The sequence below is a fragment of the Macrotis lagotis genome, chromosome 4 (genome assembly GCF_037893015.1).
Source record: "Macrotis lagotis isolate mMagLag1 chromosome 4, bilby.v1.9.chrom.fasta, whole genome shotgun sequence".
Classification (NCBI taxonomy): Eukaryota; Metazoa; Chordata; class Mammalia; order Peramelemorphia; family Peramelidae; genus Macrotis; species Macrotis lagotis.
In genome coordinates this window covers 112,575,228-112,602,987 of record NC_133661.1, presented here as the reverse complement: position 1 = coordinate 112,602,987, position 27,760 = coordinate 112,575,228, and the positions used below count along the sequence as shown (strand labels likewise).

Below are 27,760 nucleotides of genomic sequence, written 5' to 3'. Positions count from 1 at the left end.
AAGAAACAAAAGATAGTTATTTGAATCTCAAATCTGGATAAAGCTCATGTAGTTCAGGCTCTTGCCCTTACTGTCCTGAAAAGATTACTCTTCCCCAACCATTTCTCTCAGCATCAGAGAGAAGGGAACAGTTTACAGTTCTGAGCCCTGTGTCCCCTCTGCCTGACTTCTTCCCAGATCATGGGCAGGGCTGAGAATGGAAGGGAAATGGTCTGAGAGCCATTTGTCAGAGTTCCTACTTCATGTCCCAGGCTTAAAAGGGTCCTGACTCGAGAACATAGACCTGGGGAAGATCACCTTGACTCATGCCAAATGGAGATGGCTCCATTTAAATCCTCTGGTATTGTACACTTACTGAATCACCATCAGGACCTTTGGGGTAGGGTGGAGTCAAATGGAAGGACAAAGAGGTTTCCTTATTTTCATCTCAGTCCCCCAGAGCTGTGGCTGGCAGGGTCTTTAAGATCTTGAAAAAGCAAATCTTTTCCCACTCTCCACCCCCAACTTTCTCCCTTCCTATCAGATTGTCTTTGGCCTTTTCTTCCCTCCCCTTCTGTTCACCTCCCTTCCCCCCCACTTCACACACCTCCACACACCCCCACACACCCCTCTACCTCTGAGCCTGTAGATATTATTAGGGGTGGGAAATGGTGCACATGCTCTTTGAGTATTGAACTCTGTCCTGGAACCATTGCCCATGCAGTAATTTCTCCTCCCTGCCTCCCCGTTTTAGGGTTTTTGCCAAACTATTTACTACCTCCTTATGAGGAAGTGGTGAACCGACCTCCAACCCCTCCCCCACCATACAGTGCCTTACAGCTACAGCAGCAGCAGCAGCAACAACAACAGCAGCAGCAACAGCAGGTGGTCCCTGTCTGCACTAGCCCCTCAGGCCCTGACCCCATCAGGACCCTTCAGGAGGTACAAACCAGCCCACTGACCGTGCCTGACAGCAGCAGAAATAGTACCAGATCAAGCATGGAGGACCCTGAGCCCTCTACATTGCTGGTGGACCAAGAGGCTAGCAAAGCCTCAGGCATGGAGCCAGGCAGCTCTGGGGCCTGTCTGGGGGAGCTGGGTGACCCAGGGTCTTTCCTAGATAAGGACTCAGAATGTAAGGAGGAGTTGCTGAAAGATTACAGCTCTGAGAGCTTGGAGCACAGCAGCGCCTTTCCTGATAGCAAAGACAAGACACCTGGGAGGCACCGACGCTTCACTGGAGACTCTGGCATTGAGGTGTGTATCTGCAACCGAGGCCACCACGAGGACGACCTCAAAGAACTCAACGGGCTCCTTGATGATGCCCTGGACAGCACCCTGGACTTCTGTGATAGTTGCCAAGCGAGACCTCCTGGGGATGAGGAAGAGGGGCTCTACCATCTTTCTGAGGAACAAGCCCGGGAGCATGGTCATCACCACTTACCCCGCCAGCCGGCTTGCATCTTGTTGAATACGATCAATGAGCAGGACTCCCCTAACTCCCAGAGCAACAGCTCTCCCAGTTAGAGCAGGCCAACTTCCTTAGAAAAGCAACAGGGGGAGGGCAGAAGAGGGCGAGTCAAGAGGGAAACCTTGAATTGATTGGTAAAGTAAGTGCTGCTGCTTTTTCTTCTGCCTATACTTCTGCTCTCTCTTCTGAGAAATAGTTGGAGGTAAGGTTGCCTCTCCTGCAGAAGCCAGTGTGGATGGAAGGAGAGGGTGTGGATCCCCTCACTGTATTCTTCCCTGCTCCACTTCTCCCTCCTCCATTCTGAGTTTCTTTTTTAAATCACATCTCACCTGCCTGCCCATGTCAGATGGTGTGCATTTAGAAAAGTTTGTTCCAGGGGGCCAGGATGGGACCCTGACCTTGTTCCTGGGATGGATTGTGGGATCTGCTCTTTGATTTAGGTTTAGAGACCCATTACATCCCAATTAGTAGATAGGCATCAGGGTTCTACCACTGGGAAAATTAAAAAGAAAAAACCCTAGTCTGGGCCCCATGTGAACCGCTGTATTCTCTGTAGTTCCAGAGCTGGAATTTGGTCTCTGCTTGTAAAAGTTGTGTTATTGGGGGTTGGAATGGGGAAAACAGTTGTCTGGGATGTATGTGGGGTTTTTCTGATCAAATTTTCCTAAATGAATGAGCAGTGCCAGGCATCCTCTTTCTTAGGAGGTTCTTGGCTGTTCTCAAACTAGAATAGCTTGAAAGGGTTACGCTAGTGTTCTTTCTTCAAAACAAAACCGTATACAAACTAAGCTAAAAAATATGAATGTACCAGGATGGGCAGCAGAAGAGTTCATTTTTAATAAGGGGCAGGTTGGGAGGGAGGGGTGAGTCCTTTTTGGTTCAGGCCTCTGAGGACCACTGCTGCAACTGAGCTAGAGAGAAGCTGTTCCATCAGGAAATTAGAAGGTGCAGAGGGATAGGGTATGGAGGGGGCTGCAAACTGTTACATGTGGGAGTGCTGTGGTGGTTTGGAGAGAGATGCATCTGCTCTAGGGAAAGGAGGGCCTTGCCTTCATTTTTAGTAAGCACCCTTCCTTCAACGCCATCTTTGCATCTTCTGTACTTTCCCTCAGCCAGTGGCCTTTGTGCCTTCACACTTCAACAGTATGCCGAAGAAACGGACAAAGCAAGCTGAGTGGCTCCTGGGAAGGGTCAACCCCAGTCCTTCAGCCTGTTCCTTAGGCAGTATTTTCCCTTGGATCCCAAGATCCATTTTTTATTTTAATATTGACCACTTGGAAGAATTTTTTGGGTTTGTCCCCTTTTTCTTTATTAAATGGTGGTACTTTACTAGCATCCCCTGTGTATGGCCAAATGTTCAGCTCAGGTCTGAGTGATTGGCTTCTCAAGGAGTGGGAGGCTTACTGCCCTCTCAGATCATTATTACTGCTGTTTGGCATCAGGTAAACTGAGAGAGTTTTTAAGAATAATCTGAGCGGATAAGGCAAACCAAAAACTGACATTAACATTCCCTGACCCAGTTCTGTCCATATGAAGAAGGGTTTGCCTTCCCCCCTCCCCCCCACTCTGATTAGATCACCATTATGTGAAGAAAGGAGGGGGAAAGGCTGTGGGGGTGAGCAAGCACCTCTGACTGTATTTGATAAAACCAAAATCCATCTTGAACAAGGTGAAAAATCAAAATACACTGACTTTTTGAATAACCTTTGTGTGTCTGTCTCATTGTGTGTGAGCCACGGGTATCAAAAGCCCTGTGTTTCTGTGAATATACTTTGAAGCAGCCATTGTGCGCATCTTAACCAAAATGTTTGGAGCAAATTTTGGCTCTCCCAAGGGAACTTACTTTAAGTATTTACCTGTTTACTGAGCAAAAGCCCTAGGCATTTCTTGTATGCCTGGGGGTGTTCAGCAGAGCCCTCAATGGCAGCCCACTGTTTTTGCCAGAGAAACTTTGCTGGATGTAGAGGTTTTACTCTACCCACAGTTGCAATTTGCACATCACTGCATTAAACCCCGGAGGTCTGTGTTCTGTTTCCAGTAAGTGGAATCCTGCTCGAGAAGTGTCTGCATGAGCATTGTTTGCCAAGCTCCTGTCACCTCCCTGTGCTCCCTGTGCTACTCTTGGTCCTCGGCTCACAGACCCCAGGGTGTGCTGCTGATGACTACGAGGGACGAGCTGAAGTCAAGATTGGATTGTCAGCAACAAGCTTGCCCAGATATCTGACATTACCTGGAACTGCCAGGAGAGTTGGCAGAATCCCTTGTGTGGAGCTCCTTTCTCCCTTGGATGAGGCTCGATCACAGTTGAGCAAGTTATAGATGAAAGAGCCATGACAGGTCCTCGATTGCCTTTTCATCTTTTTTTTCCCCCAAAGCAACTTACTAAAATGTCTGAACAGCGAGCAAGTTTTACCAAAGTGAATCCTGTTTCAATCAAACAGGACATTGGGATGCACTGTGGTCTCCTTGGGTTTTTCTTCCCAGATGGGAGTAGGGAGCTAGAGTGAGAGTTTACAGTTGACATCTCCTATCCTGAGATGGAAGGAAAAAAATCCAATAGTGAACCTGGGTTTGATTAAACAACAGTGACCAGATTCTGGTCAAGGCTTCAAAGCCCTGTCCATTCTGAAGGGTGAGCTGGGTGATGATAGAGTGGGAGTTGGGGGGCAAGAGGGAAGAAGGTTGAATTTATGATATACCTGCTTCCTTTTACCTCCAGTAGGTAGAGATCTTGGTTTTCCTGGTGAATGAGGACAGCGGGTGTGAGTTGGGTTTGGTGCTACAGTTAGAAGATTAGCCAAATGCTGACACATTCCTGTGTGTTTGCATGTGTTTGTGTGTTTGGCGCATTGCCACTTGTTGGGTGTTGTGAATATGTGTATTTTAAGCAATAAGATTCAGCTGGTCAGATTTCTCTGGACAGCCTTACTGACACTTTTCCTGTGATGTGATTGTTTTGAAGACAAGAGTGGCTCCTACCACTGTGAGATGCCCAAATAAAAACCAATCCAAGATTTATTGCTCCTTTTTTTTTTTTTTAGAGTTCTATAGATTTCTATTCACCATCTTCTGAGATAAGTCATACCTAGACTCAGAAGTGGTAAAAGCATTTCCTAATTCTCCCACAGACACCTCATAGCCACATGGTCAAAGAGAAACCACCATAGGATTGAAGGTAAACAGTATGTCCTAGCTGCCACGCTTCTTTTCTAAAGGAGTTTCTTCATAATACTTCATCTAGTTAGAGGTGTATATGAAATAGATGTTTTTCTGAGGTATACAGTACTTTGCAAATTTGCAGAAGCAGGTTAAAACCAAAAATAAATACACAGACATTTTGTTAGTCTTTACCAAGGTTTTGAAACATGATAGTGTAAAAAAAAAAAGAAAGAAAAATGCTTGGAAAATTAGGTTAACAAGCATTTATTAAACTTGGTGGGAAATTATTGGATTAACAAACATTATTAAAATATCTTTATGTTTGGGACACTGTTGTCAATATTAAAGGCAAAGACAAAAATAAAATAAGCCATTCCACCAAGAATCCTGTATTTAAATAAGGAGCTTAATTCTGAAATTCAGTTCCATAAATTAGAGTTCCCACTGTTTACCCAGCCCTTTGCAAGCCTCATGGAGCTCAGCAGTTGGAGAAGTAAGCCGTTTTATGTTTAATGATTAAGAACAATGCAAGGCCATGATTAAAAACCAGAGTAGAATGGACAATAAGATGGGATTTAGAGCTGGACAAAACCTTAGAAATTAGTTCAATCCTCTCATTTTGCTGAAGAAAGTGAGGTCCAGGAGGAGGAAGTCAGAAGTAGTAATAGAGGCTGCATTGAAATCCCCTGTCCTTTCCAGTGCATCATACTAAATATGAAATTCTAGAGGCAGGGATAAATTTGTACTGGAAAGGACCAGGATGACTTCATGGAGGAGGATTCGCAATTTAGCTGTATTCCAAAAAATGGGTAAGATTTAGTTAGACTGAGAGGAGAAAAGTATTCCTTACAAGGGCAACAGGGTCTGCAAGTAAGAATTAGGCCAGCAAGGGAATTAGACTTTTCAGCCAATGACACTTCTTAAAAGTGAAATTCCAAGTCATCTTTCTTCCCACTCCCATCAGAAACTATCTGGGGTTTTTGACAACTGATGCTATGGTGCATAGAACATAGGACCTGGAGTCAGGACCCAAGTTTGAATCTTAGAGACACTAACTGAGTGGCCCTGGGCAAGTCTCTTGACCTCTGTCTCAGTTTCCTCATCTGTAAAATGGGAATAACAACAGCACCTATCTCTAGGGTCATTGTGAAGATGAACCAGGATAATATATAAAGAACGTTGCATTAAATGCTTAAAGCATTACCTCAATTCTAGCTATTTTCTCTCCCTCACCTGGTTCTTCTAGTAAAGTGGGTGGAGACTTCGGGGCTGAGATAAGATTCTTAATTCTGCCCCTAATCTGTGGTTGATCTTGGTCAAATTATTCTTACTCCTTTTCTCTAGAATAGTTATGCTGCTGCCCCATGGGCAAATATAATAATTATAATGCAAGAAAAAAAATGACTTGGAAGACGTAAAAATTTCCAGAAATGAGAAGTTATAGAGCACTTTGAAAACTTTAAATCTTAACTTTAAGTTATAGTATCGTTACTCCTAAATTCCTTCCTATTTCCCATTTTTAAATGGAGAGAGGAATAGACTGAGCAATCTACTGAGTTCGCCAGAGATGCGGTTGTCTGGGAGCTGGTCTGCCCCAGTGCTGAAAAGAAATCTGGGCTATTTTTTATACTCTTGGTTCCTGGGGCTTAAAAACATACTGGCAGAATTGGGGGTGGTAAGGGTCCTCAGAAAGAAGGACCATATAACTTCTAACTCTAGGTAGGCACAGACAGTCTCACTCCTTATACAAACACATCTTGTCTCCTTTTTCTTCTGTTCTACAAATCAGGTAAATATTAAATGCCAGCTATGTCAGACACTAGAAAGATGACCCCCTCCCCCAAAAAAGTCCCTGCTGACCTCCAACAGGAAGATGACCTGCAAACAACTCTTATCAAGACTTTTAGATAAAATCTCCTAGGGAAAGAATGAGTACAAAAGTACAAAAAGAATGAGTACAAAAGGGGACAAAAATTTCTCCTGGATGGTGGGAACCAGGAGGGTAGAGTATTCCAGACTTGGGTAAAAAGGGTGGGGTTTGGGGAGAGCTTCTTAGACAAGGAATACATGGGGCCCAGTGTCACCAAATCTTAGAGCTCTTAGAAGCAGGTGGTGCAGTGGACAGAATACCAGCCCTGGAGTCAGGAGGACCTAAGATCAAATTGCCTCAGACACTTAATAATTTCTTATCTATGTGACCTTGGGCAAGTCACAACTCTATTGCCTTTTAAAAACCAAAAAATAAAAAGTGTAAGAAGCCTGGAAAGATAGAAAGGGACAAACTGATGGGGTCTTAAAAGTCAGAGGCTGGCATTTGATCTGGAAGTTAATAGGGAGTCACCAGAGTTTATTGAAGGGGTGGGGGATGTCAATCAACAATCAAGTGCCTAGAAGCAGCTAGGTGGCACAGTGGGTAGAGCACAGGCTCTGGAGTCAAGAGGACCTGAGTTCAAATTTGTCCTCAGACATTTAATAATTACCTAACTGTATGACCTTGAACAAGTCACTTAACCCCATTGCCTTGCCCCCCCCCCAAAAAAAAACAACAACAAATGATTAATATGAGTGCAAGTCCTTGCCTTCAAAAAGCTTATATTCTGCTGGGAGAATTTGACATTTTATGCTCTTAAGTGCAAGATGATTTTAAAGAGGGAGAGTATTAATTCAGGAGAAGGAAAACTAAGGGCCAGCTCTGGGCCAAAGAACTGTATGTCCAGGCTGGTCTGACTTGCATGTGCATGAAGGGGATGCTGTGAGTTCTAGCTGTGAAGGGAAACTACCCATTTGATGATAGAGTTTTGATGCTGAGCTGAGGCATCAGTGTTTATCATAGAAGTAATAGAGAACCCTCTCCCTCTTCCAATCTTTTGAGTGATATCTACCTGTGCTTTATCAGTGTTGACAGTGAAAGGAGCAAGGGGACCAATTAGACAATTATTGTAAGAGTTAAGGCAAGAATGTCTGAGGGCCTTAAGGCTTTGTGAATGATGAGAATGTAAGAAGTCAAGATTTGTAGCAATGGAGGGACCCTTTTTGCAATCCCCCCCAACTGGGTTGAGAAGAATTCTATAAGGGACTTTTAAGTTATAGTTTAGGATTCTCTATATTCTTGTCCATTCCTTGCTCCCTTTCCATACCATTTCCTTTCTGACTACAGCATTATGGAGTGAAAAAGATGTTGAATTTGTGCCAGAAAACTTAGGCAAGCAATTTAACCTTTCTGAGTCTGTTTCCCCAAACTGTAAATTGGAGGTTGTGAGGAAAATGTGAAAATCTTTAAGTTCTAGATAGGTATGAGTTATAGACCCATTGATGGTAACATCTGAACCTCTAAATGAGTCATTGGGACTAGAAAAGTTGCAACAGACCCAGACTGTGATCTGAGATACCATGAAACCTCTGGTGAAGAGAGGGTGTAGACTATGATCTGGGCTGACAACAGTGAGGGATTGCTATGGCTTAATTCTGATCCCTTTTCCCGCCTTCTACCCCACCCCACCCAAAGGTTCTAAAAATTACTCTATGGAGACAATAGAAGCAAAGGCTATTTTTTGACTTTGTATCTTGCCGGATAAAAAAAATTTTTCCTCTTGCTAAAACAAAAACAGTGTTCTTTGGTTTGTGTGGGAGACAGCAAAATGTTTTAAACAAAATTTCCATCAGCCCATACAGTATTCCCCATCCCCCTCTTTATACTCTCATGTTTCTCCACTGCAGCATCTGAAGAAGCCAAATCCTGCTGGAAAGTATTACACAACACTCAATTATGTTGCAGCCTTTGGGGAGCTGTTCCCTACCCATCTCCCAGCTGTTAGCTGGAAGTAGGGGACTGAACCTGGGGAAGGGTGCCCAGACATGAGAGCCCCAGGACAAGTATGTTGAGGCTGTCCTCACCTGCCCATTCCGAATACTCCCTCCCTTGGCCATAGAATCAGATAAAAAGGCTTATGCTTTTGTGAAGGATGTATTTGTTTTATGGTTCCAGATAGTCTTAAGAATCCTCATGTAAAGAAAAAAAGGAATCCTCATGTAAAATACTTGAAAGTATTTTCAATATGCATTATTATCCTTCATCCATAACCTTATGGGATAGACATCTCTTGGGCCAGGGAGGAGGATTCCAAGTTGAGACTCAAGTGGTCTGACTCCCAAATTAGGGCTCTTTCCACCACTCCATCCTGCCTTGGAGAGTCAAACAGCGTCCCTGAACCATGGCATGATACAAGCTGTTTGGATTTTGAAAATGATGTTCCTGAACCTGGCTAGTCAAACTCGTATCCCTGCAGTGGAGGGATATGACCACACACTTTTTTTTTTTAGCCCCTCGGGAACAGACACCTGGGTAAGATTAGAGAGGCAGTCATTGGGGGATGAGAAGATGTTGGGAAGATGAGAACCAGGGCCCAGTTACCATGAGTTGTTAGTTGAGGTGTCCTCCCATCAAAGGAAGTTGCTTCAGAGGCCATCAAATATTCTCCATATAAGAAAGCCCCTCTACAATGTACCCAACAGACTGATGCTGTTTGAAGACCTTTAGTGAAGAAACCTGTTCCCTCCAAATGCAGCCCTGTTCACTTTTGGATTGCTGTAATTGTTAGGAGGCCTTCTCTTTTTTCATCATTTAAATCTGCTTTCTTGAAAGGGCATGGCTTCTGTTAAAAACAAACAGCTAGGTGGTGCAGTGGATAGAGCACCGGTCCTGGAGTCAGGAGGACCTGCGTTTAAATCTAGCCTCAGACACTTAATAATCACCTGGCTGTGTGACCTTGGACAAGTCACTTAACCCTATTGCCTTAAATTAAAAAAAAATTAAAAACATTAAAAAAAAACCCTGTGATCTGTTAAATAAATAGAGGAAACTCAGGTCCAAAAAGGGGGCCTGAAATGAGCCAGAGTCTGATTACAGTTTAGAAATTTTATAATGAGAACCAGGGACCTGTGGTGAGGGGGAGGCAGAGCTTATTGCATACATGAAGTGTGAGCCCGGTATAGGCCCTCAACCCTTGGCAATCAGAGGTGAGACAAATCTCTGCCTCATCTCACCCCAAGTTCCCACCATTCTTAAGGGCAGGTGGAGATCCAGGAAAGAGGGGGAGTGAAGAATTCAAGGTGTCAGAGCTGTGGCCCTTGATAAACCTATCAAAGAGCATTCCTGGGAATAAGCAGGCCTGATGGTTCAAGGTTTGAGCCCAAACAAGAAAAGGGAATGGCTTTAAAACAGGATGTGTCTGAAAGCCCTATAACCAATAGTTAGGGGAGTCTTTGAAGATAAGGATGTCTCTTGAAACCACCAAATGGCTCAGGGTCTTCTTCAAAGCTGCTAGGACTAATTGGCTTCAGAGTTGCTGATTTTCTGCACATTCAGCTGGTTCACCCTTGGTCACCATAAAGGATTGTTTGGTATGTCAAGCAGACCTGTATCTTGGGCTTATCCAGCTCTTTTTGGTTACCCGGATAACTTGGGGGCTTAGGCAAGTCACAGTAGTTAACATATCCATTTTCACAATTCTAAACCCTGATACCAGCCTTTCCAAAGGAATTCCATTTTCTTCACTTCAAATTAAACTGTTAAAACTATTTGGGACCGAGGCGGCTAGGTGGCACAGTGGATAGAGCACCGGCCCTGGAGTCAGGAGGACCTGAGTTCATATCCAGCCTCATACACTTAATAATTAACTAGCTGTGTGGCCTTGGGCAAGCCACTTATCCCTGTTTGCCTTACAAAAAAAAAACCTATTTGGGGCAGCTAGGTGGTACAGTGGATAGAGCACTGGCCCTAGAGTCAGGAAGACCTGAGTTCAAATCCAGCCTCAGACCCTTATTATTATCTGGGTGACTGTAGATAAGTCTTTCATGCCTCAGTTTCCTCAGTTGTAGAATGATCTGGAGAAAGAAATGGCAATCATTCCAGTATCTCTGCCAAGAAAACCCAAAATAGGCTCACAAAAAGTCAGAACTGACAAAATCTCAGAAAACACCAAGAGAATTCTGTTTTCCCTCTCAGCCTCCATACTAGATGATTTCTGTCACTTTCTGGAAGTAAGAGAGTGGCCAAACCTACTCATCAGCTTTCTCCAACAAAGGGCCAAGCCCATCCTAGTCCCCAAGTTTTTCAAGTCTTTAAGTGATGAGGGAGATCCAGTAATACCAAGGCTTGTTTTAAAGAAACTTTTTCTTTCCTTTTCTTATAGAAGCAGGTGGGGAGTTAGAATATGGAGTCCCCAGAGTTTGGGAGAAGCTTCCTAACCTTATCTTTGTATGGAACATTGTTAATTGACATTTATTTAGTACTTTGGGAGGTAGCACAGAACTGGGCTTGAAGGAGTAAGGATTGCAGCAGGTGAGGATGCAGTGCTTCAGCCACAAGCAGTCTGGTTTGATTTAAAGGTATAAATTTGGGCAGAGAGAATTAGGCAACAATGAGTATTTACTGGAATTAGGGAATTTTTACAACAGCTGGCATCAGTGAGGATGTAGAACCAATCCCCTTTCAAGAAAGCAGATTCAGGCTTGGGGAAAAAACCTAACAATTGTAAATAAAATAGAGCTGCCTCTGGATGGAATAGGTTTCTTCACTAAAGGAAATCTTCAAACAACATTTGCACAGGTATATTGCAGAAAAGCTTTTTTTTTTTTTTTTTTGTTCAGAGGATAGACGGCTTCTGGAAGGCTGAGAATTTATAGAACCTAGAAAGAAACAGATTTTAGCTCCATAGAAAGGAAATTCATAGCACTAATGACAGGAGTCAAGTTATTCCTGACCCCATGAGCAGCATGCTATCCATTAGGCAATACTGCCTGGAAAATTCTGGTCTGGGGGCCTCTCTGAGTGAGTCTGGCTTGGCTAGATGCCTATTTGAAAATATTCTGTATACTCTGAGACAATCCTGAGTCTTAAGATTTCTGTAAAATTTGTAAAATCAGTAGTACAGGGCCACCACCACCACCACTACCACTGCTGCCACCACAGCTAATTTCCAGAAAGAAGTGTAACCTTCTCCAATCTTCCCCCAACCCCCAGCCCCCCACCATGGCCTCTGAAGGAATGTGACTTGGAGACCAGGAATTGTTGTTGTTGAGTCATTTCAATTGTGTCCAACTCTTTGTGATCCATTTGGGGTTTTCTTGGCAAAGATACTGGAGTGATTTGTCATTTCCTTCTCCAGCTCATTTTATAGATGAGAAACTGAGGCACACAGGGTTAAATGACTAGCCCAGGACCACATAGCTAGTAAGTTTCTGAGGCCAAATTTGAACTTAATCACTATATCTATTCCATCATCTAGATGCCCAAGGAGTACCAGACCTGAGTCAGCTCATGTCCACAAGCCCAGGGGCCAACTGAGCTCCTGGCCCTCAGGGTTGGTTTATGTGCCCTTTGTCTTGGTCTAGGATGTCAGAGCAGTGGAGAGTAGGCAGAGCTCAGACCAGGTCCTGCCAGTGTGGATGGGCTAAAGTCACTCCACTGGGCCATTACCAGTTAATTCATAAACAAGGGACCAACCCTAACTGAGACAATGTTTTGGTTTCATTGTCCCCTCACTCCTGGGACTGTTAGACCTGGATTGGTGTGGGAGATTGGGTTTGGAGGAGGTAGGATTGAAGTTAATTTACATCCCAAGTAACAAAGACTCCAGGTGGTTCAGATGAGTGGGGTACAGGAAAGGTCCCTCTCTAATATGAAGGAAGCCAAGGATTCCAAAAAGGCAGAAGTGAGGAAGGAGAACATTGCAGATGAGGGGCACAGCCAGTTCAAAGACTGGAAGTGGGACATGCAACTTCACATGAGAAGAATAGCAAGTAAGTATGGGACCTCAGAGTGACAGAAAATGAGTAATATGTAAGAAAATTAATAATTTCCCTCTTCCTTCAATTTCTCCTCTCCCCGCTCCAGCCCCCAGATTCAACATGAGTTGACTGCTAGTCACAAACACTATTTCAAGTACAGACATGCACCATTGGCTGCTTCTCTTGTAGTAGCTAGAATTTACCCAAGACAGATTCCCTCTAAGGTCCCTTCCAACTCAAAATCCATGATTTAATAGAATCTGGAGAAAGAGCAAAATGTTGCCTGGGTTAGCCTTGAGGTACCTTACCTGTACATTAGAGTTTTAAAAAATTATTGTTACCCTCTATTATTACAATACCTAAATTTCCCCCTATAATCATCCCTCTCTCCTCTCCTAGGGAGCCATCCTATAAAAAGAGAAAGAAGAGGGGGAAAAAATAAGCAAAACTGACTTAGGAATTTCCAAGAAATTTCTCATTAGGCTATGTTCATTGGCATAGCCTATGGATCTGCTTTTGGTCACCCAGTAAGGTCCTAATTGAGAGGCTTTTCCAGAATGATCTATCTAAAGGTTATAAGGCTCCCTGAAAGAAATTCATTTGGGTAAGAGTTGTTTGTATATCCTGGTATTTCTTGAAGAGAATCGGGTCTGGGAGACACCTTGGACCCATTTCATTGCCTAGAGCTTTCCCAGATATGAAGTCTTCCCTTGACATAGTTAAATGGAAGATGAATGGAGAGCAACTGCCCAATGCTGCCCATGTTCAGTTTGAATTGATTAAGGTTCATTTATCCATAGAGAAAACTGTGCTAAAGGCAAGGCTGGTGTATTGATGTGTTGTTGATTGATGTAGGATGGCCAACTTTATAAACACTCATGGATGGATTCAAGCATCCTGCTGTACCAGGGATAAAAGTCAAGCCACCTTTGAAGCACTGAAGGACTCTTACCATCAGGAAGAGGGTAGTGTGTAGAGAAGTTCTACAGGAAACTTGTTGAAGTAGCCAGAGAAGAACTGTAGAGCTTTTGAACTGAAAGGTGTTTTAAAGATGGTTTAACCCCCTACTTCTCCAGATAAGAAAATTGAGGTCCAAAGTAGGAAGTCCACCACTTGTTAATGATATCCTCAAATCCTCAGCCATGAGATCAGATAGCCCAGAGAACTGTTGGCAATCTAGACCGGCCTTTGAATGTAGTGAAAACTTCATGGGATTCTGATCGTCTTTATTGTGGGATTCTGATCATCTTTGTGGAGTGCTCAGTCTGAGTGGGGTCAGGAGACTCAGTCAACTGGAGCAGAAGCACACCCCCACCCCCCAGGCTCCAGATCAGGGATGGGAAGGAAGGAGGTGAGTGTGGGAGGGCTTGACTGGTGAGGTGAGGTCTGTCAAAGCTGGGCTGGCAAATGCTTATCTCTCCCCCCCGCCCAAGTAACACACACTTCTAAAATTAATTTGTATTAGTAACACCTTTTTCCATATCTTCCTTAAATTTAGACCACCAACAAAACAGTCAATCAAGTCTGTTTTGTAGTTGTCACCACACTGAGAATTTAGCAAGTTCTTCTTAAGAGCTGATACAGCTGGCTCCAGCATAACCCTGGATGGTTCAGAATTAGGAATGGCTATAACAGCAGTCTATATTTAGGGTAATGAGTAGCAAAGAGGCTAATGGGGCAACCAAGCCATGGTTCTCCCCTTCCCACCCCACACCTACTGCAGCTGCTGCACATTGATGTGCACAGACTCTCATCCTGCCCTTCTCTTCCTGCCCAGGAATCTTATAAATGCAAACCCTTGTTCACAAGTAGCTAAGGAAGAGCATATGGATAGTTCAGTGTAAACCCTCTCCACTATAATGATACAGAATAGGGGTCGGACCAGCCAGTGCTGGGTCAGGAAGCAGAGAATAGCATCCATTTCAGGGATGGCATGTGATTCTCCAAGGCAGGGTGGTATAATGGAAAGAATCAGACCAAATTCTATAATATACAACTGGAAATTAATTTGGAAACAGACTAAAGAGAGGACCGAATGCCTTGGCTGATATTTGGGAGGGTAGTTTCTTTATCTCTTGATTGGATGATCCATCTTGAAGCCAGTGGGATACTTCCCTTGATCAGCAGCTGGCTTGGAGTCCCTTGAGGGTCCCTGACTGTGTGTGTGTAGGATTGGGGGGATGAGGGAGCTTCTAATTGATGAGATTCTCATTCATTTTGGGTGATTCATAGCAGCTCTGACTCTTCTCTAAAGCTGATCCACATAAAAGGGATCATTCTATCCAACTTGAAGGATCCCCTGGTTATCAACATATGTGCAAAGTACTTTATTTGTTTCAGATTCTGAGGGCATTTGAAATGCTTCAGCCTGCCCTGCCCTCACCACCTCCTCACAACTCTTTTTATCCTTCTAGGCAAAGAACTTGGTGGGTGGAGCAGCTGACTCCAACTGTTTGAGGAGTCAGTCTAGAGGGTGGACTGATTCAAAGAGTAGTGGTGGTAGGTCCAGCATCAACCAGCCACCCTCCCTTCTAGCCAAGACCCTAGAAAGTGATTACAAGGAGCATATTTCCAAATAGATTTCCTTTATTTACTTTGCCCAGCTCTCTAACTCATTCTCAGACCATCTTTGTGGATGCAGTTGCTCTTCTAAGATGGGCTTGGACTGCAAAGTGGGGGGAGCCAGGACTCCAAATCATCAGCACTAGATTTTCAACCTTCCTATGGTGGGAGAAGAATGCTTAACTTGAATCGAGAAGGAGGTAATTATCTCTGTTTCAGATACTCTCCTGCTCTTCCAGAGGCAGGAACCCTCCTGTGGATGTCTGTCTCTGGAAGTAGGACCATTGTTACCTATAATCTGTCCAGCTGAACAAAGCTAAAACCCTGAGGATGCCCTTGTCACCCAGACCCTGCCCTCAGCTTCCCTCCAGCCATTCTGCAGGACTATCTCTCTGTGGCCCTCCTGTGGCCCTTATCTATTAGGGGGAAAAGTTTGGGGGGGTGCTGAGAGTTCAGTGCTGGTTCACATGTCCTTGACTCTATAAGGATTGTTTTTGTCTTCTTTCAATAACAAACTCAAGAAGGGCCGGGAGCCTTGGGATCTATTTTCCAAGGTCTGAGCATCCAAATGTGGGGAAGATGATGTAGAGAATTTGCATTCCTAGAGGTGGCTAAGTCTTCAGCAGGGGCTCAATCTTCAATAATGATAGATGGAGAATCTGTTTTTCTGGGACTGGAAAGGGATTATAGGGAATGTGAGAAAGAACTGTTCCAAGTCTTGGTCTAACCTTTGGGGGGGGGGCAAGAACACCAATCTGGGTGATGCTTCTGGTAAGCTTGGTGCCACCTGGATATTTGAGTTATAACTACAGCTGGAATACAGCTTAAGAATGGTCAAAATTATGAACACACAAAGAGATCACAGGTAGAGGCAGCAAGCCAGCATAGAGAACTCATTCAAGACAAAACCCCTGGCCTACCTACTGAAGTTGAGGCTGATGGAGAGAAAAAGATGGATTTTCTAGAGCAAAATAGATATAGGATTAAGGTTCCTCATCTCTTCCTTCTGCATTTTGCTTATGACTAATCTGAGCTGATGGAGGAGAATCTGACCAATCTCTAGGTGCTGAGTTGAGCCTCCCTCCAGGCCTTCCGTAGCCGGAACTTTAATTTGAAGGCAACGATCTGATAGACTACTCCAAACTCCCCCTCTAAAGAGGGTAGTTTTCCATCATCAGGTAGATCCACATCAAATCTCTGTAGGATCCAGGCCAGAAAGAGGAATAATTCTGCCCGAGCTAAGAACTCTCCAATACAGACTCGGGGTCCACAGCCAAAGGGGAAGTAGCTGGCAGTTGGCATGATGAGATGTTCCTTATTCTTGTCCAGGAATCGTTCTGTGGAGGAGTCAGTGAGTAGGTCAATTAGAGGAGCCAAGTTCCCTCTAGTAACAAAACAAAAGTCTGCCTTAAAAGCAGACTTCCTTTGAGGAACTCTGCCTTAAAGAGGGAAACCTAAAGCCTCTTAGACAGCCCTAAGACCAAGGAAGTGACAATATCAACCTCAAGGAAGCAGAAGAGACAAAAATGCCTGGCTCCCTACCCCACAGAAATTTGGAATGGATGTGTAAGGGGTTCAAGGAGTCCCTCCTCTTGGTACTCAGAAAATTCTTGATAAATTGCTAGATGACTGACTTGACCAACTTACCTGGCTTAAACTGCTCTGGCTCATCCCACTCTGTAGGGTCATGATGGATGGACCATAGGTTGATGTAGATCCTCGTGCCTTTGGGAATGGTGTATTCTCCAATGCTGTGAAGAGAGTCCCCATCATTCCATATGATATTCTCTCTTATTTTCCCTTCTTTCCCATGCTTACAGATCCCTGAATAATGTGAGCTTCTACCTCTTAAACTAAAATTGATCTTCCAAAATCACTGATGAATTTCTAATAGCGAAATAACCAAATTCAGTGGTCTCTTCTCAGGTCTCCCTGTGCTCAACCATCTCTGCAGCACTGGATGCTGCTGATCCTGACTTAATATCCTATCTTCCGTTGGCTTCTGTGATTCTCACCTACCTGTGACAGCTTCCTCTCTATTTTTTTTCAGCCCTCTTCAACAATCATCTTTTAAAAGTAGCTTGCATGTTATCTTATTATGTAATTCTGCTATATCTCATACTTTATGTTTCTTCCTTAAGGATATGATTTCTCTTCATCACATTGAACTTAGATCAATGCATAACATGGAAATAATGTAAAAACTAACAGACTATCTTCTGTGGGGAGTGGGGGGGGGAGGGAAGCAAGATTGGGGGAAAATTATAAAATTTAAAATGAATAAAATCTTTAAAAAAAAAAGTAGGCTTGCCCCAGGCTCTTTCCTAGACCCTCTCCTTTTCTGTCCCTACAGTTATCCCTTCCATATCTTGACTTCCTACATTGCAACTTTCTCCATTTATGCTTTCACTGTATCCTGGGTTGGCATGAGAAACTAAATGAATACTAAATAGATGTCTACTTAAATAAATATATTAATTTTAAAAATAAATGGTAATTATTTGGGAGTTTTGTGGAAACTGCAAATGATATTTGAAAGCAAGCAGAAAATTTAGGAACTCAGAAATGCATAAAGTACATATAATATTTTATAATATCACCAAATATTATGAAAAGGTACTGTAGACACCCTTGCAATGAAGGAGTCTGAATTTTTCCTTTTCCTTTTCCTCTTCCAAAAATTTTGACACTTCCTCTCTGGTATGGAGTACCAAAAATTTTTATTTGAATTTCCAGATCACGGGGTGCTTCACCCCTAACTCCCATGATGTGGACAGGATAATTGTACTTTGTCCTTTAGTGCACTCATTTGCTCTTGGTTGCATTGATGACTTCCAGATCTATAGCTCTAGCCCAAATCTCTTTCCCTAATTCAAGCTAACATTTCTATCTGCCTCTTCTATAGCTCTACTCTTAACAAATCACTTGAATTCATTCACTGTTACTGCAGAATGACCAGGGCACTGGTATCCTAGAACTAGTCCTCCTCCTCCTCCTCCTCCTCCTCCTCCTCCTCCTCCTCCTACTACTACTACTACTATTACTACTACATACCCCACTAGTCTCCTACTAGCACCCCAGTTACAGTCAGTACTTTAAGCAATATCTTCCCCTGGAGGTTAGAATTGTCTCAGGTATAGGAGATTACCAAGTTCTTTCCTGACCTTGTATTTTGAAGTTACAAACAATATGACAATCTCAATTTATCATCTTTCCCCTCCAAACCAACTAGCTGCTCCCTCTATCTTCCCAGTTATTGTTTTCACTGTCATTCTCTCAGCTAACCAGGCTTAAAAACTTAACTTCATTTCATCCTCCCTTTTCTTTCACATCCAGTTATTTCCTAAATCCTTCATTTCTCTCTCTGAACACACCCAGTTCAAACTCAAATTACTTCTCATCTTTACTCAGCAGGTTTCCCTGCTACTCCTTCCCAGCTCCAATGCCCAATAGGACCATGTAATCTTCCTCAAATTAACTCTGTTTATGTCATTCAGAACTTTCAGTAATTCCCCATTTCCTAGTCTCAAAACATTCTTCTTATTCTTATTACAACCAAAATAATTGCTTTTCTGCTGCTGTTGCTGCTGCTGTTACTAAAACACTACTACTACTACTACTACTACTACTACTACTACTACTACTACTACTACTACTACTACTACATACCCCATCAGTTAAAAAGAAGGTGAGTGGTGATGGGTGATTTTCCCAGTAGTACTTTTGTAGCTACTATAATCAGAGGTTAGGTTAACTGCTCTCAAGGGCTGATTGGCCAGCTTACAAGGGGGAATATTGGAAACTTGCATGGCTGGAATTAGAAGACTGATATGAGTGAAGGATAGGTTTGATTATATTGGAGACAAAACCTATAACTGACTGTCATGAACTGGGTGTAATGTAACTCATCTTTCCACCCTCCAGTAGATTTGTTCACATATCCCTTGGGGTCAAGCTACGGCTTTCTTGGGGTCATGCCACATACCTTACTTTGGAGAATGTTTGCCTGGAGAATAACATCCTTACTCCTCAGTAGCATTCAAAGGGCTCATGGTCTGTCTTCAACCTACTTTTTAAACCTTAATCCACAAAGCTCCCTTTCACTTCACTTACTATTCAGTTTTCCCAAACTGGTATGCTTTTAAAACTCATAGAGTCTTTTCCTGACTCCATCGATTTGCTCACACTTTATACTTATAATGCAGTCTTTCCCAATCTATTACGTCTTGCAATAATGTCTCTCATCCTTCAAGGCACAACTTAATTGTCATCTCTGCCATGAAGCCTTCCTTGATCACTTATCTACTGAGTTCTCTCTCTCACTCTCTCTCTCTCTCTCTTAGTTTTTTTTTTGCAAGGCAATGGGGTTAAGTGGCTTGCCCAAGACCACACAGCTAGGTAATTATTAAGTGTCTGAGGCCTGATTTGAACTCAGATACTCCTGACTCCAGGGCCGGTGCTCTATCCACTGGGCAACCTAGCCACCCTGAGTTCTCTTAATAGTATTAGGTATATATTTCTCCTTTGCATTTTCTCAGTCTGAACTGTATTATACATCTTCTCAGAATTTAGCCCAAGGTTCAGAAAGTTTTTTGTTGAATTGATTTGAAACAGTCACTTAACCCTTTTCTTTCCTATCATTTATTCCCCCTTTTTTCCCTTTATTTCTTTTTTGATTTCTATAAGAAATAGGTCTAACCCATTCTGACCCCCAAAACATTTATGGGATTCAATATACTCCATTTGTAAAGTGGGGGAGGTTAGTGTGATTACATGAGCTCTAAGGTCCTTCCAGCTTTGACATTCTCTCTCTCTCTCTCCATATATATATGTATTAGGTTTTTGCAAGGAAAATAGAGTTAAGTGGCTTGTGCAAGGCCACACAAGTAGGTAATTATTAAGTGTCTGAGGCTTAGATTTGAACCTAGGTATTCCTAACTCCAGGGCCAGTGCTCTATCCACTGCACCATCTAGCTGCTCCCTACCACCTAGCCATCCCTTGACATTCTATATTTTTGCAAAATATCTTTTATTTTGAAGTCAATGAGTTTTGTAAAGATTTTCTTGTAATGATAGAACTTAGCAAGCTTGATATGGGAAGGAGAATGTATGTCATATGTAGATGAATATATGAGTATCTAATTTTACAAATGTTCTGTACTGACTTTGGTTATTGAACTATGAGCCTCAGAACACCTATCCTAGAATTTTCTGTCCTATCTCCGGAGAAATGTCTGTGGGGTAGTAATTATGTCTATAGGTTAATTTATGGGTGGACCACTGGGTGATCTTGAGAAAAAGGGAGTAGATTGGTTAATGGATTGATAGCTCATTGGATGATTAGTAGTATTGATGGTCTATTTCAGTAACTGGATAAGGGAATTGGGCATACCTGCTGTCAGTATGTGCCATGTGAGGGATGAGCAAAGGAGCCACTGGCCGTATGCGGAGTACTTCACGTATTGTAGACTCGAGGAGGAGGAGCTGGTTCCTGTCACTGAGCACAGGGGTGCGACTAAAACCGATTTTCTGGTCAATTTCCTTCTGGATCTTCTCCTTTACCTGGGGATCAAATGGGGGTCTGTGTGTGTGTGCATGTGACATGAACTTCCAGGCCGGGGAGACGGTTGCTATATCCTTGTGAGATGGGTGGGATGGGACAATGGAGCAAATCCTCATGGATTACATGACTTCAAGTTCTAAGGCAAACAGAGTCATGAGCAGTTGGACATAGGTCCCAGAGTGCTTTTCTCCTGGGGATTCTGGTCAGTGTTAAGAGGAGAAGGATTGGGGGATGGGGTTTGTCACTTAGATGTCTGTTCCAACTGACATGTGAGGTAACCCAAGCAGCACTAATGCTGAAGTTTTGGGTCACTGGTCAGAGCTTCTCATTTAATACAGGAGCCAGGGATGGGTGGAGGTAAAGGGTAGATTTCCCTGAGTTCTTTCTCGGGTAGTGGCCTAATCACTGGGAGTTGCTGAATGAAGTCTCACCTGGGGATAGTGCAGCAGGTAGGCAATGCACCACTTGACAACACTGCTGGTAGTCTCCATACCAGCTCCAAAGATGTCTCCCACCGTCATCAGGACGTGCTCATCTGTGATCTCTGGTTCCTGGGTCAGATGGTCATTATTGTTGATCTTGGCTTTTAGCAGTGTATCCAGGAGGTTGTTGATAGAATCTATGTGGAATTTCTCCTGGGAGAATGGAGGTGGGAGATGAATTTACCTTCTGCAGGATCCAGAGCTCCTTCCCCTCCCCCTATCTTCCTCCTCCCTTTACCTCCCACTCCTCTCCCACAATATAGGTCTGAGGACCTGTACCCAGGAGTGGGAACAGAGTCAAGATATACCTGCATTGCCATTAATGTACATAGCAAATAATAGGTTCTTGACAATATTCTCACTCCCTCTTCTAACCCCTCCAAGTGTGCATTCTGTCACATACTTTTTGAATTTTAATTTTTTTCTCCAGTAGCTTATTCCGTAATATGACGCTTTCCTTCAGCAGTGTCAGGTCTTTGTTGGGGAATAGCTAGAAAGACAGAAGGGAAGAGAAAGGGATCTATCTTTAACATAGATCCACTACCAACTCCAGTCTCCCTCACTTCACTTTCTACTCCAGAAATGAGACTCTTGACCCTCTTCCCCTATTATTCTATCTCCCCAACAAATTTTACCCATCCTGATTCACTTTTAACTCTTCCTTACCAAGCAGTGGAGAAGTCAGCTAACCCACTAACTGGGGAAATCAGATTAAAGAAGTCTAGGTCTCTGGGGTAGCCCTTCTCACCCCTAGTCAATCACAAGTGTGAGGATTCTTGTTGCTGGATTTTTGGTGAGAATCTATTCCATGTCCACCCTTGTCCCTAGCATCCTGGGGAACTTGAGGAATGGGTGGGAAGCAGAGAAGAAGACAGTAGTCTCTGCTATTGAGGAGCTTATGGTTTGACTAGGGAAAGAAATACATGCAAGCAATGAAACCACATGAGGCGGGGTTGGACTTTGTGGCTCAAATTGTAAGAGCTGCATCAGTTTAGAGGTGGGGAATGATCAGTGTGGACTTTTTATTCCTGGAGGAGGTAAACTCAAGTACATCCTTTGTCAAAGAATAGGAAAGATTGAGATTAGGAGACCAGATGTCTTGACCAGATGAGACTCTGTGTGTGTGTGTGTGTGTGTGTGTGTGTGTATAATGGTGGTGGCCAGGCAGGACCCTAAGCTCTTACCTGAATCCAGGGAAAGACATCAATCAGATTGTCCTTGGCCAGAGTTTTAATGATGGCATCGCTAAAGTTCATCATGATTTTTATTTCCTCATCATCTTGCTTCCAGGAGCTACTGAAGCAAAATTGGCAGATCACATTGGCTGAAGCCAGAAAAAAGTCCAAAGCTGGATCGAAGCTCTGTCCTTGCTTGGTAGCCAGGGACTTACATAGAGAACTGGCCTCTTGGCAGACTAGGGAGAAAGAAAGTTTGGCTAAGTTTTGGGTAGGACCCAGAATTAAGGGGAGAGAGACCAACCCTACCCCACCCCTCAAAGACAGCCCCACTCTCCCAGATACCAGCTGCCCAAGACAGTTTGAAGATGATCACTAGGTGGCAGCAGCAGCCTGGGATCATTCTGGTCAGCCCACCACCCCTCCTTGATGGCAGCTATCAGGCCCCAAACCCAGGAACCCCCTGCCTTGCCCTGGTCCCCTTCCTACTGATCTTTAGTAACCCCTAGTCCTGGTACTCACTGATTTTTTCAAAGTTCTGAGGACGATCCTTAAACAAAGAGAAGGTGGACTGCACGAGCTTCCGATACATTCGCCACTGGGGACCATACTGACTGAAGGCAATACCCTTGCCTGAGCCACTCAAGATGTCTGTGGTTACCTTTGGAATTAGAATGTGTCACAATATAATTCTTTCAAATTGCCCCTACTTGCCCTCTCCAAGGGCAGATGGTAGGCTCTTGTCTTAGACTTTCATCCAGGAGGTCAGATGACACAAAAGTGTCACTATACCCTGCCCCAAATTCTGCCAATTTTAACCTTAATATTATATCTCTCTTCTCCATACTTCTACCACTTTGCTCTAGACCCTCATATCCTACCTGAACTACTGTAGTGACTTTCTGATTGGTTTCCCTAAATTAATTCTCTCTCCATTCCAATCCATTCTCCACTCAGCTAATAAAGTGCAGGTCTGACCTCTAAGAACAAATATAAAAGGGCATTCAAACCCCTCCATCACCTGGCAAGGCTTGCCTACCTTTCTTATTACATCTCACCCAACCTCCCTCCCCTCCTCAATCACACACACACACACACACACACACACACACAGAGAGAGAGAGAGAGAGAGAGAGAGAGAGAGAGAGAAACCAACTTCCTTCAAGTCCTAGCTAATATCTCCTTTTCTACAAGAAGTTTTTTCCAAAAGCTTCTTAATGTTGATGCCTTTCCTCTGTTGATTGTCTCTAGTTTGTCCTGTTTATATCTTGTTTGTACATAGTTTTCTTGTTGTCTTCACCCTTAGACTGAGAGCTCCTTAAGAATAGGAACTTTTTGCATTTCTTTGTATCCTCAGCACTTACTTGTTGACTGAATGAGTGAACTAGGGATTAAAAGATGACATTAAGCCACTGTATGACCTTTGGTAAGTAATTTCCCTTCTCTGAGCTTAATTCAACAGACTCTTAATTCCTGCAAAATTTTTCCTCTATAAAATGAAGGAATTGGATTAGATGGTTTTGATCATGCCTTCCATCTCAATCACACGTGAGTCTGTAAGTCACTTTATTTCCCTGGTTCTTTGTGCTTCTGAAAATAGGTAGGTTGGTGAATTTCTCAATCTGGTTCTAAGGATTATAGTAGAAAGTTTCCAGCAAAAATCTTGGTCTCAGGTTCTATGGGAAAAAGAGATAAGTGCTCCTTTCTGGTATGCTCTCTCCCTAAAGGGGAGAGGGAAATGAATGAGGAGTGAGAGGTATGACACACAGCAAGCCTTGATATATGACCAGCATCATACCTAGGGATTGGGGAATATAAAGACAAAAATAAACCAGCCTCTGCCCTCAAGGACCTTACCTATGACTGGAAACCACATCCATGATGAGGCCAGTGTAGAGACTGGTTTCCATGTGGAGACTGACCCAATCTACTCTCTCTCCATGCTACCCAAATAGAATTTTCCAGCCTCAGTTCTATCTACTTACTACCTTTCCATCTCGGTTGTACACTAACCCAGACCTACCCTTCTTGGAGAAAGAAGGATAGAGAGAATATAAGCCCTGATTAGACTGGAGTTCTCAGTAGTCAGTTGTCAAGAAAAGTAGGGACATTGAAAATTAGAGAGAAGAATCATAGAATTTAGATCTGGTAGTTACTGTTTATTTGTTTTCAGTCATGTCTGACTCTTTGTAACTCCATTCAGAGTTTTCTTGGCAAATATGCTGCAGTAGTTTACCATTTCCTTCTCCAGCTCATTTTACAGCTGAGGAAAGTGAGGCAAACAAAGAGAAGTCAATTGCCCAGAGTCACACAGCTAGTAAGCATCTGATGGTGTCACTTAGCTGCACCAAATATCTGGTACAGACCTTAGAAATGATGTAGCCCTATTCCATTATTTTAAAAATGAGAAAACTAAGATACATGGAACAACTTGTTAGAAGTCACACTAAATTAACATAAGTAGCAGAGCTGGAACTCAAACCTAAAGTTGTCAGATTCTCTGCCTCTCAAATCCATTGCTGGAATCTGAGTGATTGGAGGGGCACTTTTGATGGAGGAGTCTGCTCTTAAAATTGTTGGTATCCCCTAGAAAGGAGGGGGACCCAAGTATAACGGCAGAACCTTAGACCTTCTCTGAACCCTTCTCAATTTCCGGATTCATTTCTTCCTTCCTTCTGCCTCTCTCTCTCTCTTCAATTCCTACTCCCTTTACTATTTTTTTCCAGTCTTGATTGATTCTAATTTTCAGGGGAAATTTCCAGAAGTAATTTCTACCAGGGTCCACCATGGCTGAGTTGGGGGAGAGGAAGCTGAACAAGACAGGAACTGGAAATGAGAAGGAAGGGAAATTATCAGCTGGAAAAACTGGTTGGGGGGGATCACAAAACTCTTTTTTGGCTCTCTCTAAAAAAGAGAAGAGCTCATAGTCTAAAGGAAAAAGACAAGAAGAAAACCATTTACAAACAAGATATAAACAGGATAAACTAGAGATGATCAGCAGAGGGAAGGCACTAACATTAAGAAGAATTTGGAAAGACTTCTTGAGGAAATTGAAATTTAGTTGGGACTTGAAGGAATCTAGAAAGACCAGGAAACAAGAAATGAAAAGGAGAAGCATTTCAGACATGGAAGACAGTCTGTGAAAATATCCAGAGTCTGGAGATGGATTGTCTTATTGGAGGAAGAGCAAGGGAGTAGTTTTTGCTCAAAAGACTGTTACCCTCATTTTACAGACAAGGAAGTTGAAGCCCAGAAAGGTCTAATGATTTTACTGATATTGCTCCTTGAGTCAAAGGCTGAATAAAAGCTAGCACTCATTTCGCATTCCCAGCCTATTCTGTCACACTCCTCACCCAAGTCCAGAAAAGGGGGAGTATGTCCCCTCTTGCCCTTTTAAGCAGCTCTGAAGCTCATCCTCACCCCCAAGATCTAGGTAAGGCATGGCTCTTCCCAAGTCCCATTTCCCCAGTGGTTACCAGCAATCATCAAAATGCTTACCATTCGGGGGCGACTGGCAAAATCCTTGCCCTTCTTGAGTAGTACTTCCTTGGCCAGTGAGAACTGGCTCACTACCACAGAGTAATAAGGACCCAGCCAAAAGGCATAGATGTGACCATACTTCTCCTTAAGCTTGGTGAAGTAGATGTGTGCCGGGTCAGAGGAGTTCAGATATGGAAGACTTCCCAGGATGGGTATATGGGGCAAGCATGTGGGATATTTCTTGCCCAAACTTCCCACCTTCTGCCAGGTGTAGTATAGCAGAGTCAGCAGGGAAATTGTAAGAAACCACCACATCTTGGCTTTGAGGTGGCTAGAGAAAAAGGATGTGGAAGGTATTAGCCAGGCTGTGATGGATGTGGGCAGCCAAGGGCAGGCACACTGGGGCCCTGAAATATTCCAGCTGCCTTTTTAATGGTGGCCCTGCTCATCACCTTGACTTTTGTGATGCTTATCACACGCCTGGTGAAGGTTTTCCCTGGAATTGAGCCAGGCCTGGGTTCTTTTCCTTGATGAAGTAAGAGGAGGAGGGAGAGTGGCAGCTTTCACTAACAGAGGTCAGGGTCCTGTAATCTCCCACCTGCAGTTCCCGGTTTGGGTGGGCTAATTATCTTAGGAAAGTCCTCAGACATCAAATATAATTTGGTTCTTATTTTTGAATGGAGGGAATAGATCAGATATGAATTAACTAAAGGCTTCCCTTGGAGGAACTGCTTTCTTCAGTAAACCTTAAATCCATCAATAGGTATATTTAACTGAATGTATTAGATGCTGAAAAAATTCATGACTCTTCTCCTCAAAAAACTTATAGTTTCATTTGAGGGAATTAGATTCATATACATAGACACAAGAATGGTTAATATGATCGACACAGTAGCAACTCAGTGAACAGAGGTATCTGAAGGGGTCTTCAGCAGGATCCTGAAAAGTAGATAGAATTTTGAGCAGGGGTTCTTGACATGGGGTCTGTGAACTTGGTTTTTAAAAATATATATATTTTTAACATCAAACTCTTTTAATACACAGGTACCTTTGACAGAGTATTTAGAAAGTCTTTAATAAAAACTTTGGCATTACTCTTTCAGTGAAAAAACAGTTGTTTTATTATTTTAGTTGGGAATTGAAGAACAATATAGACCATTCTGGTCAGCTCTCCACAGAGGTACAGTCTACTTTTTTTCAATTAATTCCCAACAATAATGCCCCTCCTCCAATTCACTTAACTTCCAGTAAAGCATCTTTGAATCTTGGTAGAGATAGATTTCTTACTTCTTTTTGCAATCTGTAGAAACCTGTAAAAGGTATCCTTGAGAAGTTTCTCTTCACTTTAATGTTATATGATTACACAGGGCAAATGAATCTTTCTTCAGAAAATCAGATATTGGCAAAGTAACACCTTTTTTTTTTTGATCAGTATACCTCCCAATAAAACAAAGAGCCTTTTTGTTTTCCAGTCATCATTCTCAGCTTTAAAAGCCTACTGTCTTTTTTTATGTACTGTCTTCACCTTGGTGGTTTAGTGGATAGAGCACTGAACTGGAGTTAGGGAAATACAAGTTCAAATCTGGCCTCAGACATTTACTAGGTATATGTGTCTGCCTCAGTTCTCTCAACAGTAAAATAAGGATATTAATAGCATCTACCTCCTAGGTTTATTGGGAAGGTCAGATGAGACTTAGCATAGCCAGACATACAGTTGTTTAATAAATGCTATTTCCTTCCTTGCACATTCTCCTTCATTTTTCTGATGTCTTAGTTTCTGAAAGCTCCTTCTCTCATTACCTTCATCACTATTTCATCATATCATCATGAGAAATTATGCAGAAGGTATGTCATTATGACCTAAACTGCTCTGTACCTCAGGAAATGATCTATATTAGTGGAGAAGGTAATTGCATATATTGAAGAAAACAAATATTCTAAAAGTATTGAAGGATACATGCGTATATATATCTCTATATAGGTTAAAAATATATGCATTTATATATATATATATATATGTACTTTTTAATAATACAAATAATTAGTATCTAAAATGTATTTATTTTGCTGTTGTATAAGCCAGAGTCATAACCACACTTGG

At 42.9% G+C, this 27,760-nt stretch overlaps 2 protein-coding genes across 4 annotated transcripts in view; one reads left to right on the top strand and one right to left on the bottom strand.

Annotated features, from left to right (window-relative positions):
* WBP1L (WW domain binding protein 1 like) overlaps nt 1-17,166 on the top strand; it is a 91,940-nt gene extending 74,774 nt beyond the window's left edge. For 2 of the 3 annotated variants that reach the window (XM_074233810.1, XM_074233808.1), the window contains exon 4: nt 734-17,165. In XM_074233810.1, the coding sequence (XP_074089911.1) occupies nt 734-1,506 (773 nt within the window). In that variant the 3' untranslated portion in view covers nt 1,507-17,165. Of the gene's footprint in view, nt 1-733 lie in introns of all 3 variants that reach the window. The other variant, XM_074233809.1, reaches the window with a different exon arrangement.
* On the bottom strand, nt 14,966-26,070 carry CYP17A1 (cytochrome P450 family 17 subfamily A member 1). Its single transcript, XM_074233807.1, has 8 exons — nt 25,678-26,070; nt 22,702-22,840; nt 22,189-22,418; nt 21,408-21,494; nt 20,954-21,157; nt 20,352-20,521; nt 16,607-16,710; nt 14,966-16,296 (listed from the first exon to the last, which is right to left on the bottom strand). The coding sequence occupies exons 1-8, from the start codon at nt 25,972-25,974 to the stop codon at nt 16,019-16,021; spliced, it is 1,509 nt and encodes a 502-aa protein (XP_074089908.1). The 5' UTR covers nt 25,975-26,070; the 3' UTR covers nt 14,966-16,018.
* Nucleotides 26,071-27,760: the final 1,690 nt, after the last annotated feature.

What these genes read in the sequence shown, in the direction of transcription:
- CYP17A1 (XM_074233807.1), bottom strand. Translation starts at nt 25,974, where the DNA reads ATGTGGTGGTTTCTTACAATTTCCCTGCTGACTCTGCTATACTACACC. An exon ending in ATGTCTTTCCCTGGATTCAG is followed by an intron (nt 21,495 to 22,188) that starts GTAAGAGCTTAG and finishes CTGTCTTTCTAG; the next exon opens with CTATTCCCCAACAAAGACCT. An exon ending in AAAAAATTAAAATTCAAAAA is followed by an intron (nt 21,158 to 21,407) that starts GTATGTGACAGA and finishes CCATTCTCCCAG; the next exon opens with GAGAAATTCCACATAGATTC.